Source organism: Mya arenaria, chromosome 14 (assembly GCF_026914265.1).
Source record: "Mya arenaria isolate MELC-2E11 chromosome 14, ASM2691426v1".
Taxonomy (NCBI): Eukaryota; Metazoa; Mollusca; class Bivalvia; order Myida; family Myidae; genus Mya; species Mya arenaria.
Genome location: NC_069135.1, coordinates 36,732,543 through 36,760,342, shown reverse-complemented (window position 1 = coordinate 36,760,342; position 27,800 = coordinate 36,732,543). Strand labels below are relative to the sequence as shown.

At 34.4% G+C, this 27,800-nt stretch overlaps 1 protein-coding gene across 1 annotated transcript; it reads right to left on the bottom strand.

Moving 5' to 3' along the window:
* Window positions 1–1,575: 1,575 nt before the first annotated feature.
* LOC128218585 (uncharacterized) lies at window positions 1,576–27,800 on the bottom strand. The gene is made up of 9 exons (XM_052926290.1): window positions 27,754–27,800; window positions 6,129–6,292; window positions 4,260–4,410; window positions 3,707–3,847; window positions 3,389–3,498; window positions 3,093–3,222; window positions 2,778–2,880; window positions 2,095–2,267; window positions 1,576–1,713 (listed from the first exon to the last, which is right to left on the bottom strand). Exons 1-8 carry the CDS (start codon window positions 27,779–27,781, stop codon window positions 2,246–2,248), a joined length of 849 nt encoding a protein of 282 aa, XP_052782250.1. The 5' UTR covers window positions 27,782–27,800; the 3' UTR covers window positions 1,576–1,713; window positions 2,095–2,245.

Sequence of the window (27,800 nt, the reverse complement as noted above, 5' to 3'; positions counted from 1 at the left end):
GAAAGTATTGTAAACATTATCGGTTTGACATTTAGATTTCATAAAGCACTCTTTGCTTGTGGCAGATGCAGACGAGACGTCGTTCTGCACGTCGTAATTGCTTGAGGGATCGTGGGGTGACTGAGAAGTATTGTAAATATTATCGGTTAGACCTTGCGATTTATGTGCGCTTTTCTTGCTCAAAGGAGATACAGAATAGACGTCATACTGCCCCGTATTCACTAGAGGGTGGCAAAATGTCGTTGTAGACGCTTTCTTGAGGGTCGGTTGGTTGTAGCTGCTGGTAAAGAGTGTTGTCCTCCTGATTGTTCGCGTCATGACCCGTTGTGCTAACGTTAGTCGCATTTCCTGGCAACTGTGGTGTGTAAACCTCTGTATATTCGCCTGGTTTGCATTCTGGATGGCTTTGTTCCGCAGGGAACGAGTGGATTGTTTGAGCCTCGGTTGTCGTGTATGAATAATTGTATTCATTAACATTCACTTTAGCGTTCTTCTTACCACGTTTTCGCCTAGATTGAAAATCAGTATAACCACGAGTAATATAATATAATAAAGAACAATTTTAGTTTATTAGAAAAATGTTTGTTCAACTAGATTGATGTGTTACATATATACTTTATTTTAATTCGGTTACCTCAAGCATATCGCGATGACGATGGCGATGGCGACGATAACAATCACGCACACTGAAACCGTGACAGGGATATACAAAGCAATCTCCTTGTCTGAAAAGTAAGATGACTTATATTGAAATCGGAGCATAAACATTATGTGCAATATCAGAAAGTTGCAATGTGGTGGTACGACAATGTTTTATGGAAGATATATATACATATACGCCTTTGCACTATGTTTTTATCTGAAAAATTGGTTTCATTTTTTTTTTATAAAATCAGAGCATACACATGTTGTATCAGATCATAAAGTTGCCATGTGTTGGTATGGTTAACTAAAGATCTAATTAATCGTACGTTTTCTTACTACTTCCATCAGTCGAGTAACGTGAAATTAAATGTTTGACATGCATGTGCAAGATTGTAATTTAAAACTGCATATGCGAGTATTTACTGAAATACGAGTACGGAAACTACAACCCAAAAGCAACATCTCTGATCCTTCTAATATAGAAAACTGAAACGTGTATTTACACTGTATCTTTTCTGTTTGGCCTGTTATGTCCGTTATTTCAAGACAGTTTATTTATTGTTTAAAAATAAATAAAAAATATCAAACGTCGACAGTTTATTTGTTTACCTGATTCCCTATCCCGCTCATCCTGGCCTTGATCTTGTGTCGTATCGATAATTATCGGTGATCTACTTGCTATGACATCTACCGATTCTTCAAAAAGGGAGGCAAACAGTGAAATACATTCTTATAAGTTGGGGTTCTGATCCTCGATAAAAGGAATACAAGGAATATATTCACAAATAATTGTTTCTTGTGCATACTCATATTCAAACACAAAATGTTCATGTTTTATTTTAAACATATACATTAACTTTTAAAACAAAATGTTTACTACTTACTGGTGTTAGCTGTTGAACTATCTAGTGTGGTATTTGTCTTCCATCGGAAGATCACTGTGGTTGATGTTGTGCTATCTGTATTTAAGTTGATAAAGACTGGACCCACACCGAAGAAATCGATAAGTCCAGTCATACATAACGACTTATCTGTTAAATTAGCAGTCGAATGGGTTTTCGTGAAAATCTGTAATTCAAGTTTAATTGTATATTTATAAATATTAGTATTGAAATTAAGAGACCATAGAAAATACAACACGCAATTAATTTACAACATGCATACCCAAAGACAGTTCGATCAGCTCCATCGTCACATTTTTCACAAAAATAAATGTGCAAGTTGGTTTACAATAATCCCAGTGAATGTAACATTTGACTCAAGATTACGAAATTATTGCAAATTTAATATATTTCAAAACTGAAAACATATCGTTTTTTTCTAAGAGAAAACAAAAACCATGAACGAATATCATGTCGCACTACTTCTAGGGTTAGGGTTATATACATTGTACTTTTGAAATTATTACTCATTTTTGTTACTAAACATTTTAATCATAAATCTACTCACACTCAACTCGTGTTTCAAGCAGATCTGTACCATTGACTGAGTGTCCATCTCAGCACTCACGTTTATTGCGACGTCAAACCCCACACTGATTTTCCAGGTACATTCATGCTTACCAGGTTTGGCCGTAAAATTATAGACACCTTTGTTTTCTTCAAACGTCTGTCCACAAAGTTCTGAAAAAAATGATGTACAGTTACTGTTTATAACCTCTCGGATGAAATAGCGCATAATTATTTTGACTATGAGGATATGTCATCCCATTCGTTTGACAGTTGCAATATAATGCTATTAGCATATAATTCACGTTTACAATATTTATGCGAAAAACTACAGAAAATAGCTCAGTAGCAAACAGTTTAAACATTAACCCGGTTTAATGGCACTGGGTAAACGCCAAAGACATAGAACATAAAAACAAAAAATCACAAACAACAAACATGGAAAAACCACATAAAACTTCACAAACAGCACAGTGCATACACACACACACATATATATACATATATATATATATATATATATATATATATATATATATATATTATATATATATATATATATATATATATATATATATTATATATATATTATATATATATATATATATATAATAAAACTAGGTATGTTATCAAGGTATGTTTAAATAACATAACTATGTATGTTTATACAAACCAAACCATTACCGTTTTGGCAAATGTTCCTTCGTTGTGTTGAGCAGTGGGCATATGTGCGTGTAAAAAAAAACTTCGGAGCCTGTGTGTAGGAGTTGACAGGTAGTAATTGAGTCTGCAATATATTTGAAGTGTATATTTCAATATAAAGAACAAATAACATGTTCAATAATTGACTCAAAAGTCTGTTTTTTACGGGTTTCGATCATTCATAGTATATGAAAACACCACTGATATATTTGTCACAAACAAATACAGGTAAGATCGGTATATGCGTAATAACGTGGAGCTTAACCGATTGCCAATATCCACAAAAGTGTCATGAACCTGAACTGTAAATTGTTAGGTAGTTCGGCCTTCCACACATTTCCCGAAGGTTTTCTTGGCAAGGGAACGAGCAATATTTCGCCATGGTATCAATCCCTAGTGTGCCATCCAAACAGTAACAGACCGTATCCTACAATAATTGGATAATAAGTTATTGATCTATCACAACAAAAATTTAACCCGTATTTCGTTTAACATTCACTAAAACTGAAACTCATCGATGCGAGTTTAAAGTATATGTTATAAAACAAGAAAGTCGATAATTGAAAAAATACTCTTGCGTTTAAAAATAATACATGGAAAGTAAAGAAGTCTGATGTCGAGCATTTTTTATCACAGGTTTGCATCCCCTGCACAATTGTTCCGTTGTTAGATTCGAAGAAAGTGTGGTTGAACTTTAGGAATTCTGAAAGTATGAAACAATGGAGGAAATGCACTTGTCAACGGATGGCGTTGCTAATGCCTTTTATTACTCCCCTGAATCAATATTTGAGGAAACAACGATACAGAAAAGAATAGAATTATATTTAAAAGGGCATTGGATAATGAAATACACTATACAGTGTACTACTTGTATTCATAGATATATGACTGGAATCTAAGAGTTTCCTTACCATGCTCCGTTGGTTTCAACATTTCCCCCACAGAGAGATTCCTAACTCCAATTTGCATTTTAGTATCTAAAAACTCGTGGCAATTTTTCTGCGAGTAACCCTCTTCCTTTGACGAAATGAAGAAGTCTTGCTTTCTATATTCTATCATAATCAAAAATTGAAATATCCGTTAAAATTAAACAGGTTTACTATATTGTGAAATAGACCCATGTTATTTCAACCTTATGGTAAAGTCTAAACATGATGTTGGAAGTTTTACATTCTATTTAATGCGAAATCATGTACTTCTTATCAGTGTCAGATTAAGCCAAAATACCGAAGAAGTTGTTTTTTTCACAAAATATTCTTGAAAGCCTTGCAATTTCATATAACTGGTAAAAGGCATACCACATAAAATAGTTAATCAATACCAATTGAGAAAGTTGTTCAAAATTAATTTGTAAAATCACGAGTTCGTGTTGCACAGGGGCTTTAGTATTTTTCATGAAACAATAACAATTATATTACTGATACATTTGCAGACGTTCGTACTTATGTTACATATAATTTCTACCTTTGAAGGTCATGTTCAATATAATGTCTGCTCCACTTGCCTTGACCTTCACCTTCGCAGTCGATGAGAACATAAGCTGGACCATATATGGTGTAGAGCAGTTGATGTTCAATAATGTGGCTACCGTGTTATCAGTAAGATCTTCCTTTACCTGGCACCATATATTTTACACAGTTAACTATTCTCAATACCCCGTTACAAACACCTTTTCGGAATAAGTTTTTTTGACCGTACCAACGCGGGAAAATATGCATTTATAACGGTATTTTGGTATTGATGCAATTTGTGTTTGTTGCCTTGTAACATTGTATGTTTCGTGTTTAGTTTGTGTGGTCTTGTGACGTAGTTTGTCTGATGCCTTGTAACATTTTGTGTCTGGTGTTTAGTGTTTGTTGTTTTGCAACATTGTATTTCCTGCTTTTTTATGTTTGTTGCATTGTAACATTTTTTGTCTCGTGATAAGAGTTTGTGTCTTGTAACGTTCTGTGCCTCTCGTTCTGTGTTTGTTGCTTTGTGACGTTGTGTGTCTCTCGTTCAGTGTTTGTTGCTTTGTGACGTTGTGTGTCTCTAGTTCAGAGTGACGTTTAGTGTTTGTTGCCTTGTAACGCTGTGTGTCACTCGTTAAGTGTTTGTTGCCTTGTGACGTTATGTGTATCTCGTTTAGTGTTTGTTGCCTTGTAACGCTGTGTGTCACTCGTTTAGTGTTTGTTGCCTTGTGGCATTGTGTGTCTCTCGTTTAGTGTGTGTCGCCTTGTAACGCTGTACGCCTATCGTTTAATGTGTTTTGCCTTGTGGCATTTTGTGTCTTTCGTTTAGTGTATGTTGCCTTGTAACGTTGTATGTTTCTCGTTTTGTGCCTGTTACCTTGTGACGTTGTTTGTCTCTGGTTTAGTCTCTGCAAAGTATTGGTCAAACAATGATATGGTTATATAGTTAAGGCTGCTTGGCTTGCCCCTTTCTTTTTCCAGTGTACTATTTCAAACAAGAGAAAATACTGATAAAAAGCAATGTTTAGTCTACTCCAGGGGTAAAAGAAATGGTTTGAGTGATGTTTTTTCGTGTGTTTTTTCGGTTGAGCTACTGCAACAAACATTCTAATTAGTGTTTATTTTATTTGTTTGTATTTAAAAATATCATCTATTATTCAAGATACAGTGGAATAAGTGTTAACCTTTGTTTTGGATTGTATTATATCACTAACATATGCCATTTACTCGTTTAGCTCATTATGCACATATCAATGTTTTGTGTTCTATAGAGAAGGCTTCCCGACAAGCATGATTTTGACAGTCCCGGTGAGACGGGATATCCAGGATATTGAATTGTTCGGATGGTTTTTAAAGATGTTTCGAGAAGCATCTCCGACCCCAGGCATTTTGTCAATCTTTCCTTAATGAAGTGCGAGACTAAGGCAAGGAAATTAGCGGTTATTCTAGATTTCCTGTAAGTTGCTCCCCCCACCCACTTTTCCGACGGTCCGGCAAAACATTACAAGTAGACTCAACACTTCATTTACCATTGTTTACATTAAGTATTCGCGATGAATGTCTTCCAGGTATGTAAAAGAAACATCTTTACAGAATGAAAATTAAATAAGTTGATCATGATGCGGTTGTATTTAAATGAAACGTAATTGCTTCCCTTTAACACAAGTGCTATGTATGTACTTGAATATATAAGTAGGAGCAATAGATCCGGGTTTATAATATAACCTTAGATAAAAGGGTGCGGTAACATACTGATATGGAACTATGTAACTATTCACCATTATTAATGATAGCGATAGCTATTATGAGTAATATCGTAACAAAGACTTGATATGGACTATGTCATTCGTTCACAGCTATATCCGAACTAGTCCTACATTACCTGAATACTATCGTCTGTATCACACAATCGGGCATCATTTTCCAGACGCGTAGCCGTGAAGAACAATTGGGCGAATTTATCAGACGCCTTGACAGTCCATTCACAGGCTTCATCAATGATAATTGTATGCTGATCTTTTACTGTGTGGTTCCTTGTGCACAATTCTGAATGGAATGAATATATAAATATATCAGATTAGATATTATGAATACCATAACAGAAAAAGGACAACGACCAGCTTACGCAAATGCTTATACGCTTATCAAGGGTTTCAAAGAACGCGACCAAGGACAAGTGTAGCCAGAGTTATGGAATCTGTCATACAAAAGTTCAGTGTCGTTGTAAACAAGTGTATCAAGTTTCATGTTCCATTATTTAACTGTTCTTTGGCAACATTCGCGAGATGGTGGCCTTAGAGTTCCAAATATTTATATGTTAAATAAATCGATCAAAGCGTCATAGGTCAGGAGACTACTGGATGAAACAAATAGGCATCAACACAAAACCTTTTAAAATGAAGCTTTACATCAATTTTTGATTACAGATCAAAAGAATTCTATACATTTGACGAGATAAAACATCTTTATACCATAGGCAATTCTGATTTCCTCAAGTATTACCAGCTAACTATGGTAAAGAAGATGAATGGAATCAAATTCTAGGAATAAATCTCGAAACAAATATGTGGAATAAAATATTTACATTTACATATTTTTCATTATTATGCACCATTGATACAACAATAAGAACCTTCCAGTACAAATACATTTATAGACTTATACGAACAGACATATACCTATATCATTGCAAGCTCAAAAACTTCAGCTTATGCTAATTCTGTTCAGAACATATAGAGATAATAGAACATCTTTTTTGACATGAATGACAAATTAACAGTCCACAAGCAAAACATTGCATGTATTAAAAGAAAAATTACATTTAAGCAACACCCTCTAGAACAGTCTTTTTTTCTACATTTTCGTGGTTTATAAATGCTTTATTTACTTAATATTTTTATTATTTTTTAGTTAAATATTGATCTCGACTTTTTGTTTTGTCCTTTCTTTTCCTTTTATCAGTTTGTTTAACAATATAAAAATGTCTACTCTTTTCTGTATGGGCATCACTCTCACTTCTTAAATAAGCATTACACGATAAACACCGTATGTTTTACATTACGTGTGTATGTCAATAATTGTGTTGTGTAATGTGGAGTATTTAATAATATAAAAAAAAACTAAATAAAAAAACAACTAAAAAAAACATTCGCGACAACATTATTATACGAGCTGAAATGCATAACGCGGTTTGATTCCTTTTGTGTGTTAGAAGTATACAATTTTCGCATAGACATCTTAAACTATAGAAAAACTATAGAAAAAAAGGATTCAAATATAGAAGAATACTTCACTCATATCCTGATTTTTTTACCATTTGCTTCCGAACACAGAACGAATATCATCATGAAAGCTGTTCCTGACAAATTCATTTTTCCTGTTAAATAATACGTAGCAAATCACCAAGATTCGACAAGTCATATAGTTTCAGCATCCTCAAATTAATACCAAATGTTTCATACCGATTAACACAACATCCTTGTTTGTTCAAGTGCGTGTTACCCGGATGTAAATGCAGGAAATATGGAATAATTGAGCGGATGTTTAAATCGTGTCTGAACGTCAAGATCATATCTTCAACTCAATGGTATCATAACCTAATCATATCTGCTTTATATTCCTGTTCAAACGCATTATTAATTTATATAGAAAACTAGTTCTAGTTCATTGATTGACACAAAATATATAGTTTTGCCACCTTATTATATAAACCAATATAGATAAAAGGGCAGTTTTCCCACTTTACTATATGAACTAATATAGATAAAATTGCAGTTTTCCCACTTTAATATATGAACTAATATAGATATATATCATGCCACTATACTCTATTAACCAATATATATATATATATATCAGTTAAGTTAAACGGACAGACAGTTAATGCATTGAAAATAGTAAACGGTACGTTTTCAGATCTTCAAAGGTTGTCTTATAATTAAATGTATCATAGATGGCAGAAAATAAAAAAAGAATAGTCGCATAATACCTTCAAACATACATTAAGGTTTTATTAAAAACATACAAGAAAGAATATGTTAAAGTGTGTCACAGATTGGCACCAAAAAAAGTTTTTTTCTGTAACGAATATCATGACAATTATCTTATAGAATGTGTGACGCTTTGATATCATAATTTTAAAAAAGTACCAAAATGTAAAACAAAAATTGTGTCGGAGACTGGGTTCGAACCCAAGTCGCCAAAATTGAAGTTCAACGTCTTACTCACTGAGCTACAAAGGCTTATTCTAATCGGGTGACATAATTAAGCTATACACATACCTCGGTAATATCACGTGATAACACCGACTAGCCAATAAGGAATGAATTCTAACTGGTAGACATACCCAGTAATCTTTTTTAATGGAAAAATACGAAATAACTGCTAAACTTACATAAATTGTAAACTATGTGGTTCTTAAGTTAGTAAGTTTCAAAGCATTGTACACATCGATGCCAAGTTTATGTCAGTTTTCGACAATTTTCGTTTTTTTTCCGCTATTGTATCATACGTGAAAGGCCCCTTTAAGAGGCGCAATGCTATCTATACGTAACATATGCTGTGCGTGAGAAACATACAATTTGGCCTTATTGTTAAAATATGACGTCCATTGTCTTAAAGGGCTAGGATGCAAACACTTTTGCAAAAAACAAATGTAATTATTGGATGCAATGAATGATATGAATATTTTTTTCGGCAAACACGGGTGATTATTACATGCAATTATTTTGCAAACGGTTACAGACGACAAAACGTTGGATTTTCGGAAGCTGTTATATATATTTAACACTGTTTTCGCGAGAATGTTTGTGCATCCAAGGTTTTGAATGCAGGTTTATGCTTATTACTTATATTTCATTACTTCAAAAGTTCAGGCAAGGAGTGAAACCAGTCTTTAAGAATCTCCTACGTATATAATATTATCACTTTTTTGACCATCCATGACAGATACGGCCACCGTTTGTCGGTATGCAATTCAAGTTTCAAAACCTCTTTCATCAATGTTCTTTTTGCAACATTCATTGAAGTTTTTAAACGCCATGCGGCAAAGATACATTAAGGAAGTTATATAATTACTTATAGAATATTAATACTTAATGTAAAGTTAAGTCAAAGCCGAAAGGCCGAACAATATTAATAATTCCTTAAAATATGACAACTAACAGAGTTTTAATGAATGATTATTTCAGAACAAACATGCAACATAATGACATGAAGACTTTTTGTTCGTCACTTCATGCATTTATACAATTTATCATTTCAAAGAAAAATAATTAAAGATGTCATTAATGCCATTAAACCCCAGACTGTTCTTGTATACAGTAAGAACATTCCAATGCCCTTTTCCACATTGCTACTCTACTTCCTCTATTTCCCAATTTCATTCTCATTTCCTCCCTCCAATACCTCTTCTCCCTCCCATTCTCGATTTCCCTCTTTTATCTCTTCATCCCTTATTTGTAACCCTTACTCCTCTTACAATTTTGTTATCAATATATCATCCCCTATTGTTCTATCTCTCTCATGCCCATCCTCCTTGAATCATGTTCTCAGCTCGTTTACCTAGTTTGTTTCATCTCATTTATGACCTCTCTCCTTCCGTTCACACTACTTTCCCTTTTCCTTCATTTCTAACCCCTTCCTCTCTTTTCCCCGTTGCTCCCTCTCTGTCAACTCCCTCGCTCCTCATCAAATTTTTAAATGTCCCTCTTTATCGTTAATTCTCCCCGATAGGTCCTGTCTTTTTATGACATATTTTGTCTCTGTTCAGCCAATTTAGTCAGTTAACTAGAGATCTGAAATGTTTCAAGGACCTTTAGATACATATACTTTATGGTAATCCTTTAAATTCATGTTTTGTCTCCTTAGTAATTATAGTTATAGATGAGATACGATCGCTAAAAAAATAAATAACAATGAGAAATAATTGCATAACTGCGTAAATATGTTGTCAAGTATTCACATGTACATGTAGATTGTGTCTGAATATTTTTTTTTGTTTCAGCTTAAATAAATTTGATCATTAATTGTTTCCTCGGTGAGGTCAGTTGAGGTCAGCCTCTTAGAGACCAAAAGGATCCAACTGTACGGATGACATCTCCGAACTCATAAGCACCTCACTGGTAGGTGCCCCGTTACCTTTGTTTAGGGTAGATTGTGACATTCTCGTTAGTGGAAGTTCAAATGCCCAATGAGCCCCACTCAAGATTGTATTGGTTCGATCCCTACTAGGAGAACTTTCAAATAGCCTCACCAAATGCACACCAGTTATGGTTTCTACCCAGGAAACGGGATCGATCGTGACTCCATTAGATTATGGATTAAATTCTAGATAAAATGTGTCATTGTTTTTTTTTTAAACAAACGCATTATTATCGCGATGTTTGATAGAATGACATATATTCTATGCTGTCAAAGAGTTCATGGGAGAAAGTTTGATACCTTTTCCTTCTAGAAAATCAACAAATATATAAAACAAGAAGTGAATGTGATGTGTGTGATTGAATGTAATTTAAACACGTTTAATGTGACAACCCTGACATTTAGAAGTCATATTTCGGAGAAAAGGGACTTGCGAAAGGTTATAGATATTACTTGAATCTCAGGATGTAATTTAAAAATTAAATATATTTCGGTTACAATGGATTATGTAAAAAAATAACACATTAATTCGTTTAATTTATTGGCCCGGATGTTCAAAACTCTCGTTAAATTACTTACGCTTACGCTGACATGTTAGCGTTAACCGTTAGCGTTAACGTTAACTAACGACATCAGCGTTATCCTGTTGTTCAAAAATCTATAGGCGTAAGCGTTAGCTAACACTGATGTAACGCTTACGTGTTGGCGTTAACACCAGCGTTAAGCTCACTTCCTGTTTGTATTTCCATAATCCTTTACAATTTCTGTGGTCTGATGCGGCGAAATTACAATTAAACTTACCCTGTCCACTTGATGGGTAAATCCACTTAAAATGTTAAACTTGTATAACTAAGTCACAGGCAGTGGTGTATTTCATTATTCATTTCATCACTTCGCTATTTTTTAGTCAATATTAAATGAACAATGATATAAAATTTAAGGATGCGTTTTGTTTTGGAAACCAACTGTTATACGTAAAGGTATATATAACATGATATATACATACACTGGTATATCTATATATATTACCAAAATTCTACAACTGCTTCTAAAAATCCGTTGTTGTTTTTTTCATGAATGTCAAGGCCATGTTTTAACCACAACGAAAACAAATGGGGAAAAAATTATTTGAGGTTACATTACACTAAATATTCATGTTGACTGAACTACTTGCCCTTAACTAGGATATCAGTTGAGCTTTTTTAATACCGTCCTATTATTGATTTTTTTATAATACTAGTATAAGAATCTAGTTAACTTTGCATTGTATTATCAAATGTAAAGTGGATTAATGCTTTAATTTAATCTGCGTGATAAGTATAAACACTTGGTGTTCGATTAAATAGACCAAACAGGGGATACATACAGTGCTTTAAGACCAAACTTGTGCACATATGTGCAATATTTATACCACAAAGGGCAGCTTAAAAAACTTAATTTGTAAAATATGTCAACATTGGAGCAAAAACATGCTTTACATATATAAACAGAACATGATATAAAAATGGGGATCACAACAGAAATGGAAAATATTAGGCTTTATAAAACAGGTATGGGGAGTTTTAACTGGAACCTCCTCAAATATAATTTTGCAATACTTTCATGTTGCATTTTCACAATTATGTTGTTCAAAACTGGTGATTCTAATGCAATATTCATGCTTATTTGTATTTTGATAAGATAAACAGTTAACCTGTTAACCTGTTAATTGAAGTGAAACAGGTTGATCCATAAAAGGGGCGATTTATTAGTGGGGTGAAGCGTCCGACCGTTTCTAATTTACCGACTTATCTGTGTCGTAATTTCAAGCGTTCGGATGATGTAAACAGTGGAAGAAAATATTTTTTAATTAAATAAATTGGATTTAAAACTGTACTTGTAGTGGCTTCCTCTATGGAAATAGGAAAGTGAGTGGTCTACCACACTTGTCACATTGACAGTGCATTTGTGGAAGCCCAATCTGTCATCATGGAGATATTTCACCTCAGGGTCATTTATGCAGGTAAATATTCTGCAATTATTTGGTAACCATAATCATTTCATAGCCTGTTTACAATTGCTGATTCAGTTTGGTTCTGTAAATAAATGTGTAAGTAACATAGTAACAGGTACTTAAAAACACTGCGCTTATTGTATCAAATGTGCGACAGGTGGTTGGTGATTTAACTTGCAGTGACCAGTCAGAGGAAAGTATCAAATGTCAGGGACAGTATGGTCGACATATCTAATCAATTCACCACCTCAGAGCCACACTTGCTCGCTCCCGTGCTGACACCGCTCTGACCGTTAAGTCTTACGTTGAAAGTCTTCGGCAAGCAGCTGTACAATTGATTCATTGATATCAAAACAGTAGCGGCATCGCATTTCTAAGTCAACACTTTTCATGTGGATCGAAAGAAATAATTTTATCCTCTCTTTTCTTCTGTTGTTGAGAAAAGCACCAACTGTGTCAGCCATTTTTAACGTTGACAGACTATTTAACGTTGACTCTAACGTTGGTCCAGACCAACGTTAGAAGAGTCGTTAAGTTAGCGCCTACTTTATTGCCGTCAGCGTAAGTGTTAAGTTTGAACAACTCATTTTTGTCAACGTTAAAGTTAACGTTAATTTTAACGTTGACAGCGTAACATTTAACGATGACAGTTCACGTTAAATCCTTAACGAGAGTTTTGAACAACCGGGCCATTATGTTATATAAAAAATATATAACTGAATGTTAGCCATTATACTTTTCATTGGTAAATATTAATAAGTTTCATAGTTCATTATAAGCCCCCAGTAGACTCGAGTTCCAGTGAACTCTTGTTTCACTGACCATTCCGAGGCGGTTATCATATAATTTAACGGTAAAGCAATTTCGATGAGGGTATGGTTTGATTTTGGTGTTTGTATTTGTGTATGTGGAGAAGTTTGTTTTTAGTGTGTGTAATGTAAATATGTTTGCGTCTAATGTTCATTGTCGTTTGGGCCCTTGCCTTGTGCTCCTAAACAGGGTTTTTTTTCTATCCTTGTATTATTAATGATTACGTGTAAGTTTCAGTTAGTGTTTTAATTGAGAATTATTTCATTGGTTTACGGTCTGATGTAGAAAACCGACAAACCGATTAACTGCGTACTCTTGCGCACCCGATAAATTCCTCCGCCTTACTACATAAACTTATTCCATCAACGACAATAACCTTATATTCTTTATTTATTTCCCTTAGATGCATACACAGGCTAAGGAAATTGCCCATCATACTTAAGGAAAGGCCTAATCAGTCTATGAAATCGCCAGGAAATTAAACCAGTCAATTAAGTACCGTTTTGCAGGCCATCCTATCTGAAGTGTGTACTATGAGAGATACTGAAACACAGATAACAAGAAGTGTCACTCCTAATCCACGAACTATTGCGTATATAATTGGTCTGATCGACCTTTAGAATGCTTATAGACAAATACTTAGAAGTATCGTTCTCGTTCGAATGTCTATTAGGTTTATATCTTTTGCTGAGTTCGCAAAAAGTGAATTCCTAGTAAATAATAATAATACCAGTTCCCTTGTGAAATTTTTCAAACCATACGATTAACTGTGCATCCGACAGACGTATTATGATGTAATAAATAATGCACTGCTACAACCGAACACTTATTTTGGTACACGACAGTTTACAACAATACAATGGGGGTTGAAATAAGAGACTCGGAAAAATGACGATAGTCACTGAATACTTGAGACAAATCGAAATGCTTGGACTCAACAATTAGCCGGGATGTTTGTTTGTTTTTATCAAGGTTAAAACCTTGCGATGACTATCATTTGTTCGGTATTATTTCTCAATTGGAAGTTTACTTAGCGCTCCCATAGTTCCTTATTTTGAAACAAGCGTAGGAGGATTTTCTTATCTTAGCCGACAGCCCATCAAAGGGCAAAAGCTTAATAGCTCTTAAGTGAACTTCCCACTCCAGACAAAACATGCATAAGCATCACCCGAAAGCTTTTTTTTATTTTTTAAATTTTGTTCAAGTTAATTAATTAAGATGAATAAGTTACATAGAAATGCTTCCGGGTTTACTAATTCAGTGCAGTAAGATTTGTGTTACATACTCGATCTAGAAGAAAGTCTTACACGTAAACCTAGACATTAAAATCATTGAAACACACATCACATAATTATCGTTATTTTAATTTCTAAACAGACACGATCAAGTATTGTTTTTTATGTTAATTAAGGGGCAGTTACTTGTGTTTAACATATCTGATGTTTACCATTTTTGCACGTTTACCATCACACTATAAAAGCACACATCACAATAAGTTAAAAATATATCTGGAAATTAGTTTCAGAGTAAGGGCTCTCGACGTGCACAGTATAGCCTTTTTATTAATTAAAGAGTAGTATTGTGTAACTGACCCGATTCAGTTGAATCTAAGTCCAACACTAACCCACTTTGGTTATACACCCTTGGCAAAGTTAAGGCTGGTAGGTATATAGCAACGGCTCCAGAAGCACAAATATTGGCTTTTTTCATTAAACATCGCTTAGCACAGACTGACGCACAACACCATTGTTTTATTTCTCCGCTGTATATTGTCTATGTGGGATACTTACACAAAGTTGGTTGGTGAGCTTTTCCAGACAAAAAAGGTTTGGGATTTTTTTATCGATTAAAACGCGGAACTGTTAAAACCATATAAGTCATTTCATTACGGACACGGTCGAGTGGTCAGTCCCTGATTTTCACCCAGATTTATGACTGGCTTTGGTCTGGCTACCCACATTGCTTGCGGGTCAGGAATGGTAAATATGTCCACAGATGTCTTTTTATTTCATGCATATACGTGAAAGAATGAAAAATATTGGTGAATGATAACTTGATCATTTCACTCTGGCTCGACTATTTTTTTCAATCTTGTAAGATTTGCTTCCCATCACTCGAAGTCAAGGGAAGCAACTCTTATGTTACATGTATGTAACAAGTCCATGTTTGTTGTCGTCTGTAGTGCGGTAATATACACATTGACCGAATCGTATAGAATTGTCAAATTCAAATTATGCAATAGTTTTAATAAAACAAACATTTTTGCGATTGATTATAACTATTAAAAAAGAAAAACGTACTAATTTATGTATTAACTATTTCATGGAACATACTGTTACAATTAACCCGCTTGGTAGGTATCGGTTGAATATTTACTTCGCCACATGTGCTATATGGAGGTCATTCGTTGCCAAAAGTCCAGACGTGTATGTGTTTATTTTAGGTTTGTAACATGATTGATGATTTACCAATTTACATTTTACAACCGCCAACTCATCGGTTGTATGTTTACATTTTACACTGCACATTTTCATTTTTCATTGTACCGACTGGAGTTTTATTCTCGTTGCATTCAACAGACGATTCAGTCGTGATTATAAAGTTGTGTATGGTAAACACACGTCATTCTGTGAAAGTCACATGCCGAGTTTTATATTGCGGTGTGTAAAAGACAGATTTCAGTTCGTAGGTCTACATAGTACATTGTATGGTGGTGACTTTTCATTCGCAGTTGAACATGTTTACGGATGAATTTAATTTAATTTAGAGATAGCTCCGCCTTAACCATGTCTTAACTCCTCCCTACGTGTTTCGAAAATTTCCGCTATCACTCGGCTCTATTTAAACCAATTATGGATACTTTGGACCATGGACATTGCGAACCTTATTATGGACATTACGAATCATCTATATTATGACACTATGGACTATGATTTGGAAACAGGATGGATTATAAATTATTTCATGTCGAATAAAATAAAATATGATATTACAACATGTTTTTTGTCTATATAATAGTAATTAATACGCACATATGACATGAAATGAGATGTATGCAAAATGATACTTGACTCAAACACAACAAAATGTAAGTCATTAGCATTAAATCATACTTCAAGAATGAAAAGTCCCATTGTCTTATTTTTCATTTAAAGCTGCACTCTCACAGATTGACCGTGTTGACAACTATTTTTATTTTTTGTTTTGGAATTAGCCAATTTTTGCGTAAATGTCTGGATATTAGAGGTATAAGACTGCTGACAAAAGATCAGATACAGTTTTACAGTTATACGTTCGCAAATTGATGTTTTATGGCTAAAAGTGATACTACAGTAACGTTTTGAAAAATAAAAAATGTCGGCAGTTTTCCAAACAATTTAGATCTGTTTTATTGTGAGTAATCTTATTATTTGTATAGAAAGCATTGCTGCCAAAATCAGCCGAGTCTGGGACAAATAAAGGTTGTCAAAACTGTCAATCTGTGAGAGTGCAGCTTTAAATTACTATAAACATTATTTTAAATTCTACCATTAGAGGACACTTTCTTGCCTTTTTGCAATGTTTAAGATTGCAAGTAATATTAGATAATTTAAAATTTACGAAAAAAAAAATTTAAATTTTCATTAAGTTGAAATTATTCACTAAGATGCCCCAGAGGTTTATTACCTGGTAGCTGGAACTGTATGGATAAAAATCACTAAGATTACAACTTCATATAACTCGTACATTATACTGTAAAGAATATTATTTTATACGTAATTAATAAAGTATTTTAATGATGAAGTCAATTTATTGCTAATAAACAATTATTACTTGCTGCTACCTTTTATACCCCACCCACACTCAACAGTCAGGGCTTTTTTCACATTTAGGTGAAGCGGCCCTAGCCCTTTTGGAGGGGGAAAAATCGCGCGTTTGTTTTTCTAATCTAAGACTCACGATATCAATTTTTTCATGTTCTTGAAATCCCCCACTTGATTGTTATGGTTCACAGTGGCAAATCCCGTAATTCATAACTGGGGGACACAAGTGGGTTGGAGGGCTGTTCTTCCATCCACATGGATATTTTGTTTCAATGATGTATTGAAATTACACGTTTACACCATACATGCTTATTAAGATAGTAAATGTATAACATCAGACAAAACTAGGTGGATATCATTATGATGTCCGTCAAAAGTTTCATGGGTTTGCTGGAGCAGGTTTTGAACAGAGACTTGCGTTAGAGGGGCGTTACTTAGGGGCACAACATTTTGGACATGATCCCTCGAGTTGGCATGACAATAATATGATTATAATGTGGCAAGTGGGGTTTAGGGGTACTCCCCCTAGAATATTTTAAATATTTTTAGTCTGAATTGGTGCATTATGGCGTAATTAAGTACTTTTTCTGAGAAATATTGACAAAAAATTAACCTTTAAGTTTACTTGCGGGCCAACTGGGGGGGGGGACACAGGCTCTACAGCCCCCCACTGAACGACCCGCCCATGGTCGACTTGTTAATAAAATAAATGAACAATTTTTGCTTGCTTGGGTATATAAGTAAAAAAAAACTGACAGTGGCAGTATAAATCTGGGTCCGTAAGCCTAGCTCAGATACATCCAACTGCAATTGACTAAATAATATGGTGATTTATAACCCATTTAGGAACAGTGATCGTCAAAATAAAATAAAAGATGAAGTTAATTTTAGTTTTTATTGTGAAATAAAGAGAGTACTCGGACTTACAACCGGGAATCTAAAGGAGGTAGGCAAAGATGTTATCTCCCTTGCTTGATTCGACGGAAATAAACGAAAGAAAATCTGATTCGTTAGCTCCGCCCATTCACCTTCGTTTCTTTCGGTGACATTTACCATATAAGGTATAGGCGAAATCGTCTATCCTTGTAATTCTGAACTTGTCAATTCGCTTTTGTAAACCTGGACTTGTTGGACTGCAAATGTTCATTTTACGAATGCGAGTGTCGACTGTAGGATTGCAGTTTTACATATGCATGATTCGGCTTTCTAAATTACATCATCATATTGTTAAGAGCAAGTTATACGATCTATGTTTTAGTGAGTTTATACAGGGTAGATCTGATAAATATACATTTTGACTACTATAATGACAAATCAATACGGAAAAACTGACGAATAGAAACCACAAATAGCACGTCTACATTGGCAAATGTAAGAGATATTTAGTACGTTTAGAAGCACACTGTGGGAATTACACGTCTGGACTTTTGGCAACGAATAGCCTCCATAGTGCTAGTAATAGAGTTGATATATCATTTCTTCCTACAAACAGGCCAGAGCAGAGGAACTTATAGCTAATGGACAGTCGACTAACATAATGCAAACGTATACTCGAGCGTTTCGAGCGTTTGAGCAGTTTCGTTTGAGTTACAATTTACCACAACAGTGGCCAGCCCCACAACGTCAGATTGTTTTGTTTATGGCTTTTTGTTTTTGAGTCAAATTATTCACCTTCGACAATTAGCACATATGTCTCGGGACTTGCTTATTGGCATAAACTAAACGGTTGGTATGACCCTACGGGATCTTTTGTCTTCAAAAAAGTGCTTGAGGGATGCAAATGCACGCGAAAGCGAATAGATACTAGAATGCCAATAACTCAACCACTGCTTACAAAATGTTTGGGTTGTCTTGATAGTGTTTGCTTTGATGCATACGAGGCGGCATTATTTAGAGCTGCCTACTTATTATCATATTTTGTATTGCTTAGGGTAGGCGAAATTGTTTTTACTACGGTGGCTTTGTCAGAAAGGCCTTTGAAATCTGATGATGTTTATTTCGTAAGCAATGGTATTGCTTTATGTGTACGAATAAGGGTGTCCAAAACGCAGCACAAAATGGGCACCAGTCGTAATCAAGCTATCTTGTTCTGGTCTGCTGGACTGTGCAGTTTGCAGCGTCAAAAAGTATCTGGCTATCAGGCCAGTTGATACATCTTATCTCTTTGTTCATAAAGACTTAAGGCCATTGACGAGAGCCCATTTTGCGGGTGTGTTACAAAGAGTGGTTGGGCAGTTGGGTTTGAGTTCCGGCGTGTATAGAACACATTCATTTAGAATTGGTAAGTCCACGCAGCAAGCTAGTGAAGGCGTGCCTCCGGAAGTAATTATGAAAATGGGCCGTGGGAGGTCCGATGCCTATAAAAGATGCATACGAGCGTAACACCTTTTAAACTATGGAACCTCCTGGTACATGACTGTCACTGTCCGAGTTTATCCCCAAAATTAAAAAGAAAAGAAAAAAGATTTATTTTAGATATAAGGATAGTGGGCGACTCGATAGTGAGATGGGCGGGCGAACATGCCGTGGCGACTAATAAACCAAATCTTTGCCTTCCGTGTGACCTTGTTATTGACTGGATGGGCAAATCCGGTATGAAATGGAATGATTTTCACGCAACTATTCAGCTAAAGGAATCATTCGCAGCTCAACCGCGTATGGTCATAGTCCATCTGGGTGGTAACGATTTTATGTCGTCCAATGATAGTCTGTGAAGTTTAACTCAAATATAGATAATCTAATTACCATGTGTCCGGAGGGTACGATTGTTTGGTGTGATGTTTTGCAGCGTCGTTTTTTGGCGAGGAAATGCGGTTGCAATGGAGGCTAAGCGTCGCAGGGTGAATCGTTTAGGGCATTTTGCTGTGAGAAAGAGGGCCAAATTTGACATTTTAGATATCGATATTTCGGCTAAGGATCCCGGGTTTTATCGGCCTGATGGGGTGCATTTGTCTTTGGTGGGATTGGAAATGTTTCTTTTCAGTGTACGAGGGTGCATCATTAAATATTTAGGTGGATAAAGAATTTTGGGGGAATAAATTGATATTTATTCGTGGCGGAAAATTCTTTGTTGTCAGATTCGAGCCCGTTGTAGTAGTTGTATTGGGGCATATATACATGATAATACAAACAATAGTTTACGGTAGTACTAGTAGGCCGCCAGTGGTAGCGTAGGCCAGTGTGCGGTGGTTCTTAAATCCCAAATACATAACAAGTTCAGTGCCACATGTGGTTGTGTCGGTTTACAGACATGTTGTAGTAGGTGCATTGTCTGTATGCACGATAATACAGAATGACGGGATTTGTCAAAATTAGTCCGTGTACAGAGCCCGTTGTAGTAGTTGTATTGGGGCATATATACATGATAATACAAACAATAGTTTACGGTAGTACTAGTAGGCCGCCAGTGGTAGCGTAGGCCAGTGTGCGGTGGTTCTTAAATCCCAAATACATAAAAGTTCAGTGCCATTTCATAACCGTGCGCTGGGGCTCGGATCCGGCCGCTGGGAACATTTCTTCTGGGTCTCAGCTATTTTGTCGAACGATCCTAGCGAGGCTATCCGATTTCGCGATCAAACTATCCCAAAAAATAAATTTGCAACTGAATTCGACTTCATGCATTTATATCCATAATATGTATACAATGATGTATGGAAAGAAGTATGTCAACAATAACAAATGAAATGTTAGTTGGTCTTTGTCCTTATTTTCCTAGGCGAGTCAATAAATAATAATAACGCAATTAACACCTCATACCTTTTTTAATAATTAATTCAATAATCATCCCACATGTACTAAATTATATGGATATTAAGTAAAAATACAGCAAAACTTCAAGACATCAAAAAGCAAAAACAAGACCAGTATGTTTTAGCATAGCATTTTACAACTTTAAAGCAATTTATTTCGTTCAAACTATTAGTACCAGACAGAATAAATATAAGTTTGTTTAAAGATTAATTTATGATACACTTATTTTCTCTGGCTAGTATACAGATACAAATGTACAAGAAGTGATACTCTTATTCCAATTTCTATTCATATATACACTCAATCTAAATCTTCACAAATCAGTTTGTTGAGATCTTAATACTGGCACATTGTTTTCAAATTAAATCCTTAACATAGGTATACTAAACTTTATTTTTCTACTTTAATCATGAAATTCCATGAACGCTACATGTTTTTATCTTTTTCATGATTATAAAAATACCACCAGGTTGACCACTTTGCCTCTGATAGATTTAATTGTTTGGATACAAGGCATATATGTACCTTTATAAATTCTCAATTGTTTTGATTTGTTGCAATACATCTATCAATCAGTCATACATTGACACATGTTCATTCTCTACACCATAACCTGAACTTTTAAATGTTTACAGGTATTAATATTATCCTTCAGCAATCTCAAAGGAATACCACATGACCTTAGAGTAAATAAAGACAAACATCAAGCAAATGCATTGTAATATGCCATCTGACTTTACATTCATATCTGAACAGTTACAAACACATAACGTTAGTTGTCTGAGGGTGCATGTGCTGGCTTTTATTTATCACAACTTATTAATATATGCATTGAAAGTTGGCAGTTGTAATTTTTTTCATGGAATCTTGATTGCCAGATCTACTTTAAAGAAATAAATGTCAATCTGTCCAACTATTCATTGGCTGAGACATAAGCATGAACACTAAAAAAATAAAATGTTTAAGATGAATGAGGCAGATAAAGTAGAATAAGTTTTGCGCTCATGTTCTTGTAAAATGAATTTCTTATTTAGTACGACAAAAAAACTGCAAATCATAACAAGTGTTAAAACTAAAAAGCCAAAAGCTGGTAATTGGCTCAAATATCATCTAAAGACCAAAGTTTTCATTTGTGTTAGTAACGCTTATTATCAGTTAGTTGCAGTTTTGTTGTTGACAGAAATTATCATGCGATGTAGGTCAATGTATTTTTAAAGAGGACGAAATATCTACCCATTCATTAAAGTCGTTAAAGTCCCAAGTGAATCAATATTTCCCAACTCGAGGAACTCCCATTGTTAATTGTAAAGATTCCCTAATATCTGTTCCACAAAAGCATCAGAAAAAAAATAAATGTTCCATGTCTCAATTTTAAATGCTCAATGACACTTTTAAATACTAAAACTTTAGTATTGATATTCTTGTTTTGGGAGAACCCTGACATGACATTTTCATTTTTAAAACATATCCAATATCGTGGAAACTATTAATAAATTTTAAAACATTGTGTTCAGAGTTGTAATGTTAACAGTATTTTAAATACTGAACACAATGATTTTACCACATGTTAACCAAGCTAATGATTTATTCTTATTTAAGGAAATAAGAAGCTTCTTTTACTTGTTTCTTCTCGGGTAATTGAACCTATCTTCTTTTAGTCCACAATTTTTAATGCGATAAAATTAAAATATGATTCTCTTCCAACAACATTAATCTTAAATCTTGGACATCCAGAGCTTCGATTCAAAGAAGTTTGGAAGTATATAACTCCCTAAAAATGGGTTTAAACTTCCAAAGTTGATTCCTTGGAGGTACAAAATAACTTCAATAATTTTGAAAAAAACTTCCAAAGTAGAAAGCTTGGAAGTTCAAAATATCCAAACTTTGTGTCAATAGTATTTTAATGTTCAATCAGTCTTTAAGTGAAATGAATTATTATAACATATGTCTTTGAATTTGGCTTTCTAAAATTGTAAAATACTGGATTTTTAACATTATATTGTAAAATAGAGGAAAAAAATATTGTATCACGGAGACTTAAACTTCCACATTTCTGTAAACAAGAGGCCCAAAAGGGCCTATGCTCTACTGGCTGGGTTTGTGTGGTCAATATCACTGTTTTCGAAAAGAACCAACCTCTTACGAATATCTGAATACTGTACAATTTTCATCGAGATACAATCAAAAATGAAGAATGTATCATGTTTGCAAGCATTTTTCACAATAGCATTATTTTGTACTAACAAGGCCAATAATCTTATCATTTCAAGGCCCAGAATCTAGGCATGCATGGGCAGATCTAGCTGGTTTTTTAAAGGAACTGAGCTCTAATGGATATCCAAATACTATACAAGTTTCATTTAAATACAATCAAAACTGAAGACTGTATCGTGTTAGCAAGCAATTGTTTTCACAAAAACATTTTTTTTATTCTATCAAGGCCCATAATCTAGGCATGCATAGGCAGATCTGGCTGGTTTGCGAAAGGAACCAAGCTCGAATGAATATCTTGATACTGTACATCAGGTTTCATCATGATACAATCAAAACTGAAGGCTTTATAGTGTTAACAAGGAATTGTTTACAGACGCATTTTTTTTATTCTATCGAGGCCTGCATGGGTGGATCTGGCTGTTTTTTTAAAGGAACCAAGCTCTAATAGATATGTAGATACTGTACTAGTTTCATCGAGATACAATCAAAACTGTTGGCTGTATCGTGTTAACAAGGAATTGTTTACAGACGCACGGACGCACATACTACGTACACATTACCATCGCATAAGCTCTTCTGACCTTTGGCCAGTATAGCTAAAAACGTCCCAAATTGATTGACAGGCAGTTCATCCTTCCACTTTCAAATTCTTAATGGAAGCCCTAGACATCTTGAATCTTAAATCTTTGACATCTTGAATCTTGAATCTTGAACATCTTGAATCTTTGGCATCTTAATCTTGGACATCTTGAATCTTGGACATCTTGATTCTTGGACATCTTGAATCTTGGACATCTTGAATCTTGGATCTTTGACATCCTCATTCTTAAGGAATTAAGAGAAACCCTTATTTTAATTTTCAGTTATTCATGTTTTATCATTATGGCTATTAAATGATAATACAAATTTGATATAATTTTTATAAAAGTGACTTTGACTTCTGTGATCTACATTGCAAATAAAGTGGAACGCATCTCTATTATACTATCCCATTTACATTTGACCATATTATTTTTTTAAAAAGATTTATTTTTGAAATACTAACAATTCTAATGTCTAATCTTTACCTGGAAGTCTCATATTTTACACCCATATCTGTTTGTATCTGAAAAAGTCAATAAATTAAGAGCTACACATACAAATACATGTAGCTTCACATCATAAAGAATTATAAAACGATGCTCAGTCAAAGATGAGAGGGAGGCATTTTTAAATTGTTCACACGTACAGAAGCAATTTTACCATTTTGGGGTCCAAATTAGCGGGAAAAATACCTTTCCATTATTTGAAAAATTACATTTTGAGATGTGCAACCGTGATTATAAAATGTATTTAACTCATTGTTGTTTAACATGTAAACTATTTTTTAAGTAATGAAATATTCATTTAATAAACATATTACAACATTACTTAGCTCATTACTAAATTTAACGTACTTTTTGAATTGAGTTGAAGTGGATTCTGTTAGCGGTGTGACAGAAGTTGAAACAGCTAACTGTGATTGCTGACATTTCTTGGCTTCAGGAACTGTTTCAGAAAATTAATTGAAATTTATACTTATTTGATATTTGTTTTCCTCCTATCAGAGTTTTCAAAAAACGAATATTATGACATTACTCATTATGTCTAAGCATGGCAGCAAAAATAAATGCTATAAAAAAGGCATATATGCATATACCGGTAATAAGGATACTGTCCAGATTTCATTATAACTGCAATTTATAAAACTTGACATGAAACTGGGTTCTTTAAATCACGAGTTTCATTTTATTCTGGGATGTCATGAGTAGGGTTTACTGTATCACATAAGTGGGTTCATGTTCAGAACAAGAGCTGTCACAATATGAAAGAAATGCCCCAAAAATGCCACCTGTTTCATGGTAAACACCCTTTTGCCTTATATATTTCACCTATATGGATGACTAGCGATCATAAATTCAAGCATATGCAAACCCCTCAATGTTTATGTCAATTGCAGAGGAGTGATGCAGTAGGAGGAGGGGTCTATGGTCTTATGTGACAACGTTTGGTTAAGACATATGTCAATTAATTATAAAATCTGCCAGTGCATGAACAAAGTTACAGCAAGGACACAACCAATGATACTGTTTATGCATATATGCAGCTTTCAATATTGTGACTCAAAGTGGTCATGCATTCCCCAGGTGGAGGTAAAAATAACCCTGGAATTCTGACCCACCGGCGGATCCATATCCCCTGGTATCAATTTTTTTATAAAACAAGCTCAAGGTTGACAGTGGAAAGCATCCATAATATTATGAGTGAGAAATTCCATGAAGGACAACAATGACTAAATCCAAAATAAATTGTAATACGTGTGTTCTTTGCAATTATTCTTAATTTATAAATGTACAAATTACACTGCGTAAAAATCTCCTGGTGTAATATCAAAATCTCCTAGAATTTAGACCAAAATCCCCTGCCAAGCCTCTGAGATAGATGGCATGTATGAGTGACCATGAAAATTTGGGTTGTAAGTGCATCTAGCATGCTACAATTCATTTTCGGGAAAATCTGTTTTTGCATTACAAAGTTACTGCAATGACAGTATGTGTACAAAAATAGCAATCCATAATGATAAAGTTATATGTGTTGACTTTTTCTTTGAAGTAGGGGTGTGGTTCTTTCACCTGTAACTTATTGCAACAAAAAGAAATAAAGAAAGTAGTGATTCTTTTTGTATTTGAATGCGAACGTCTGTTTAAATCACATACCGTGAATGCAGTCCAATTTAGACGGGTCGAACTACGCGGATGCCATGGAAACATGAGAAACTAATGGTCTTAAATCGTTGAGAAAACTATGCGCCATTGGCAATCCTTCAAAAGAAAAAGTTTGGAAGAAACTGATATACATAGAACAAGACCTGTCACGGAGACAGTGTGCTTAACTATTTCGCTGCTTTTCAGTGTAAGGATTGAAAAGTTTTGGCAAAACAGGCATGGATCACTGTAACAGTAGATTAGAATGATGCCTGCGAAGATTTGTGTAAAATTCAAATACATTCAGCCTTTATTGAAATACAGACTTTCATCAATTTAGTGGGTTAAATAGATGGGAATACAACTGAGGTATTGACTTACATGTGGTAAAATGCAAAACGTTAACTTGAATTTCTGAGTCGAACAATAAAGGGCAATTATTTTGCATTAAATGCAAACCTGAGTGATCTGACTTGGTTAAATAAGTAGGTTAGATGATTGATTGCCATTGTATAAAGTTTCAAGGCAATACATAAAGTGGTTGCTGAGATATTAACCAGACAATGCGAATGTCCGTCTTTTGTTTTGGTCGGTCACAATGTCCGGTGAAAAATTACAGTCAGCACCGTTTAATTTTCGGAAAATTTACTTTCAGTTACTAAATAAATGTTCAGAGTTATTTTTAACTATTATATCATGATTATTCAGCGTGTTAATCCGTGTATCACTATTTGTAAACCCCGTTTCGACATGTTTCCGTTAAAGCCGATGAAACGCGTAAGGTTCCGATTTCAGCTCGTACTCTTATACTTTTATTTTACGGAAATGTTCGGAAATTACCAAATTCCGTATGTATTTATTTTCGGCGAAGTGGTTCCCGGCAATCGTGTTAATTTAAATATGATGATTAATATACCGAGCTGACTTTCTTTCCGCGCTGTTTAACATTGCCAATAACAAGAACTCTACTTTCGTTTTTGCATAAATGTTGTGCCTGAGTTTGACTTGTATTACAATTCGTTACATTTTATAACCGTACTGTATCTTTAATTTAAAGATGAATTAAAAGAGTAAGATCTAGCTGTTCCATGGGTAGACGAACCAGATATGAGTTTTTTTGGGAGGCAAGGGAAAAAAAATATGACATAAGATCCGAATATTGATTTTTTTACAAAGTCATGATGTTTAGCTTTTTTGTAATTTATTATAGTACTGTAGGACAAATCTAACCAAAAAGATCTAAACCTGTTATAATGGGGAATTACAAAACTTATTTAAAAAAGAGGCTTAAAATCAAGATTTAGGCTGATAAAACTGAATACTGTTTGTAACATTGCGACAGGTAAAAATTTGGTGCGACAGGTAAACTTTCAGTGTTTACCTGTCGCAATGTCCTGTGAAGAAGAAAAAGTTTTCGCGTTGTCTGTATGAACCTATGTGTGCCTACATGCAAAACCTTAACCAAAGTTTCTAAGTTAAATAATAAAGTCCAAAAATTTGCATTAAATTCGAAGTGTTATCGAACTTGGTTAATTAAGTAGGTAAGGTTAGATAGTTGTGAATAAATGTATATCCAAAGTTTCAATGCAATAAATGATGTATTTACTGAGTAAATTAAAGGTGCTTATATGCAAAACCTTAACCTAGATGTGACGCTGACGCCAACACTATGGTGAGTAGTATACCTCTCCTTATTCATTAAAAAGTTGAGCTAAAAATTACGTTTTTTTATTTGTGATTTTTCATTGATAGCAGTTACGTTGTAACGCGCAGAATTGGCAATGCAGCTCATATCATGTGGTAAACAGCACTTTCTTCTAACTTTATGGAATAGGCCATGACCTTGTACTTTTGTGTGAACTATTATATCGATACATTGTATTAAGTAGGGAATATCAGAAACTTCAATTTCATAGAAAACTGCTGGACTTCATAAAATTCAAAATAAGAAGCCTATAGACATAGAAATGTCACATTCTTCAATACCCATTGTATTGCATTGATGATGATTGAGTAATAGTATAGGTCATTTACAAAACATTCCATGAAATCTACATTACATCCGCGACTCACCTGCATCTTCAGGCTCAATGGGTTTCATGTGATGCAGGGCCTTAACA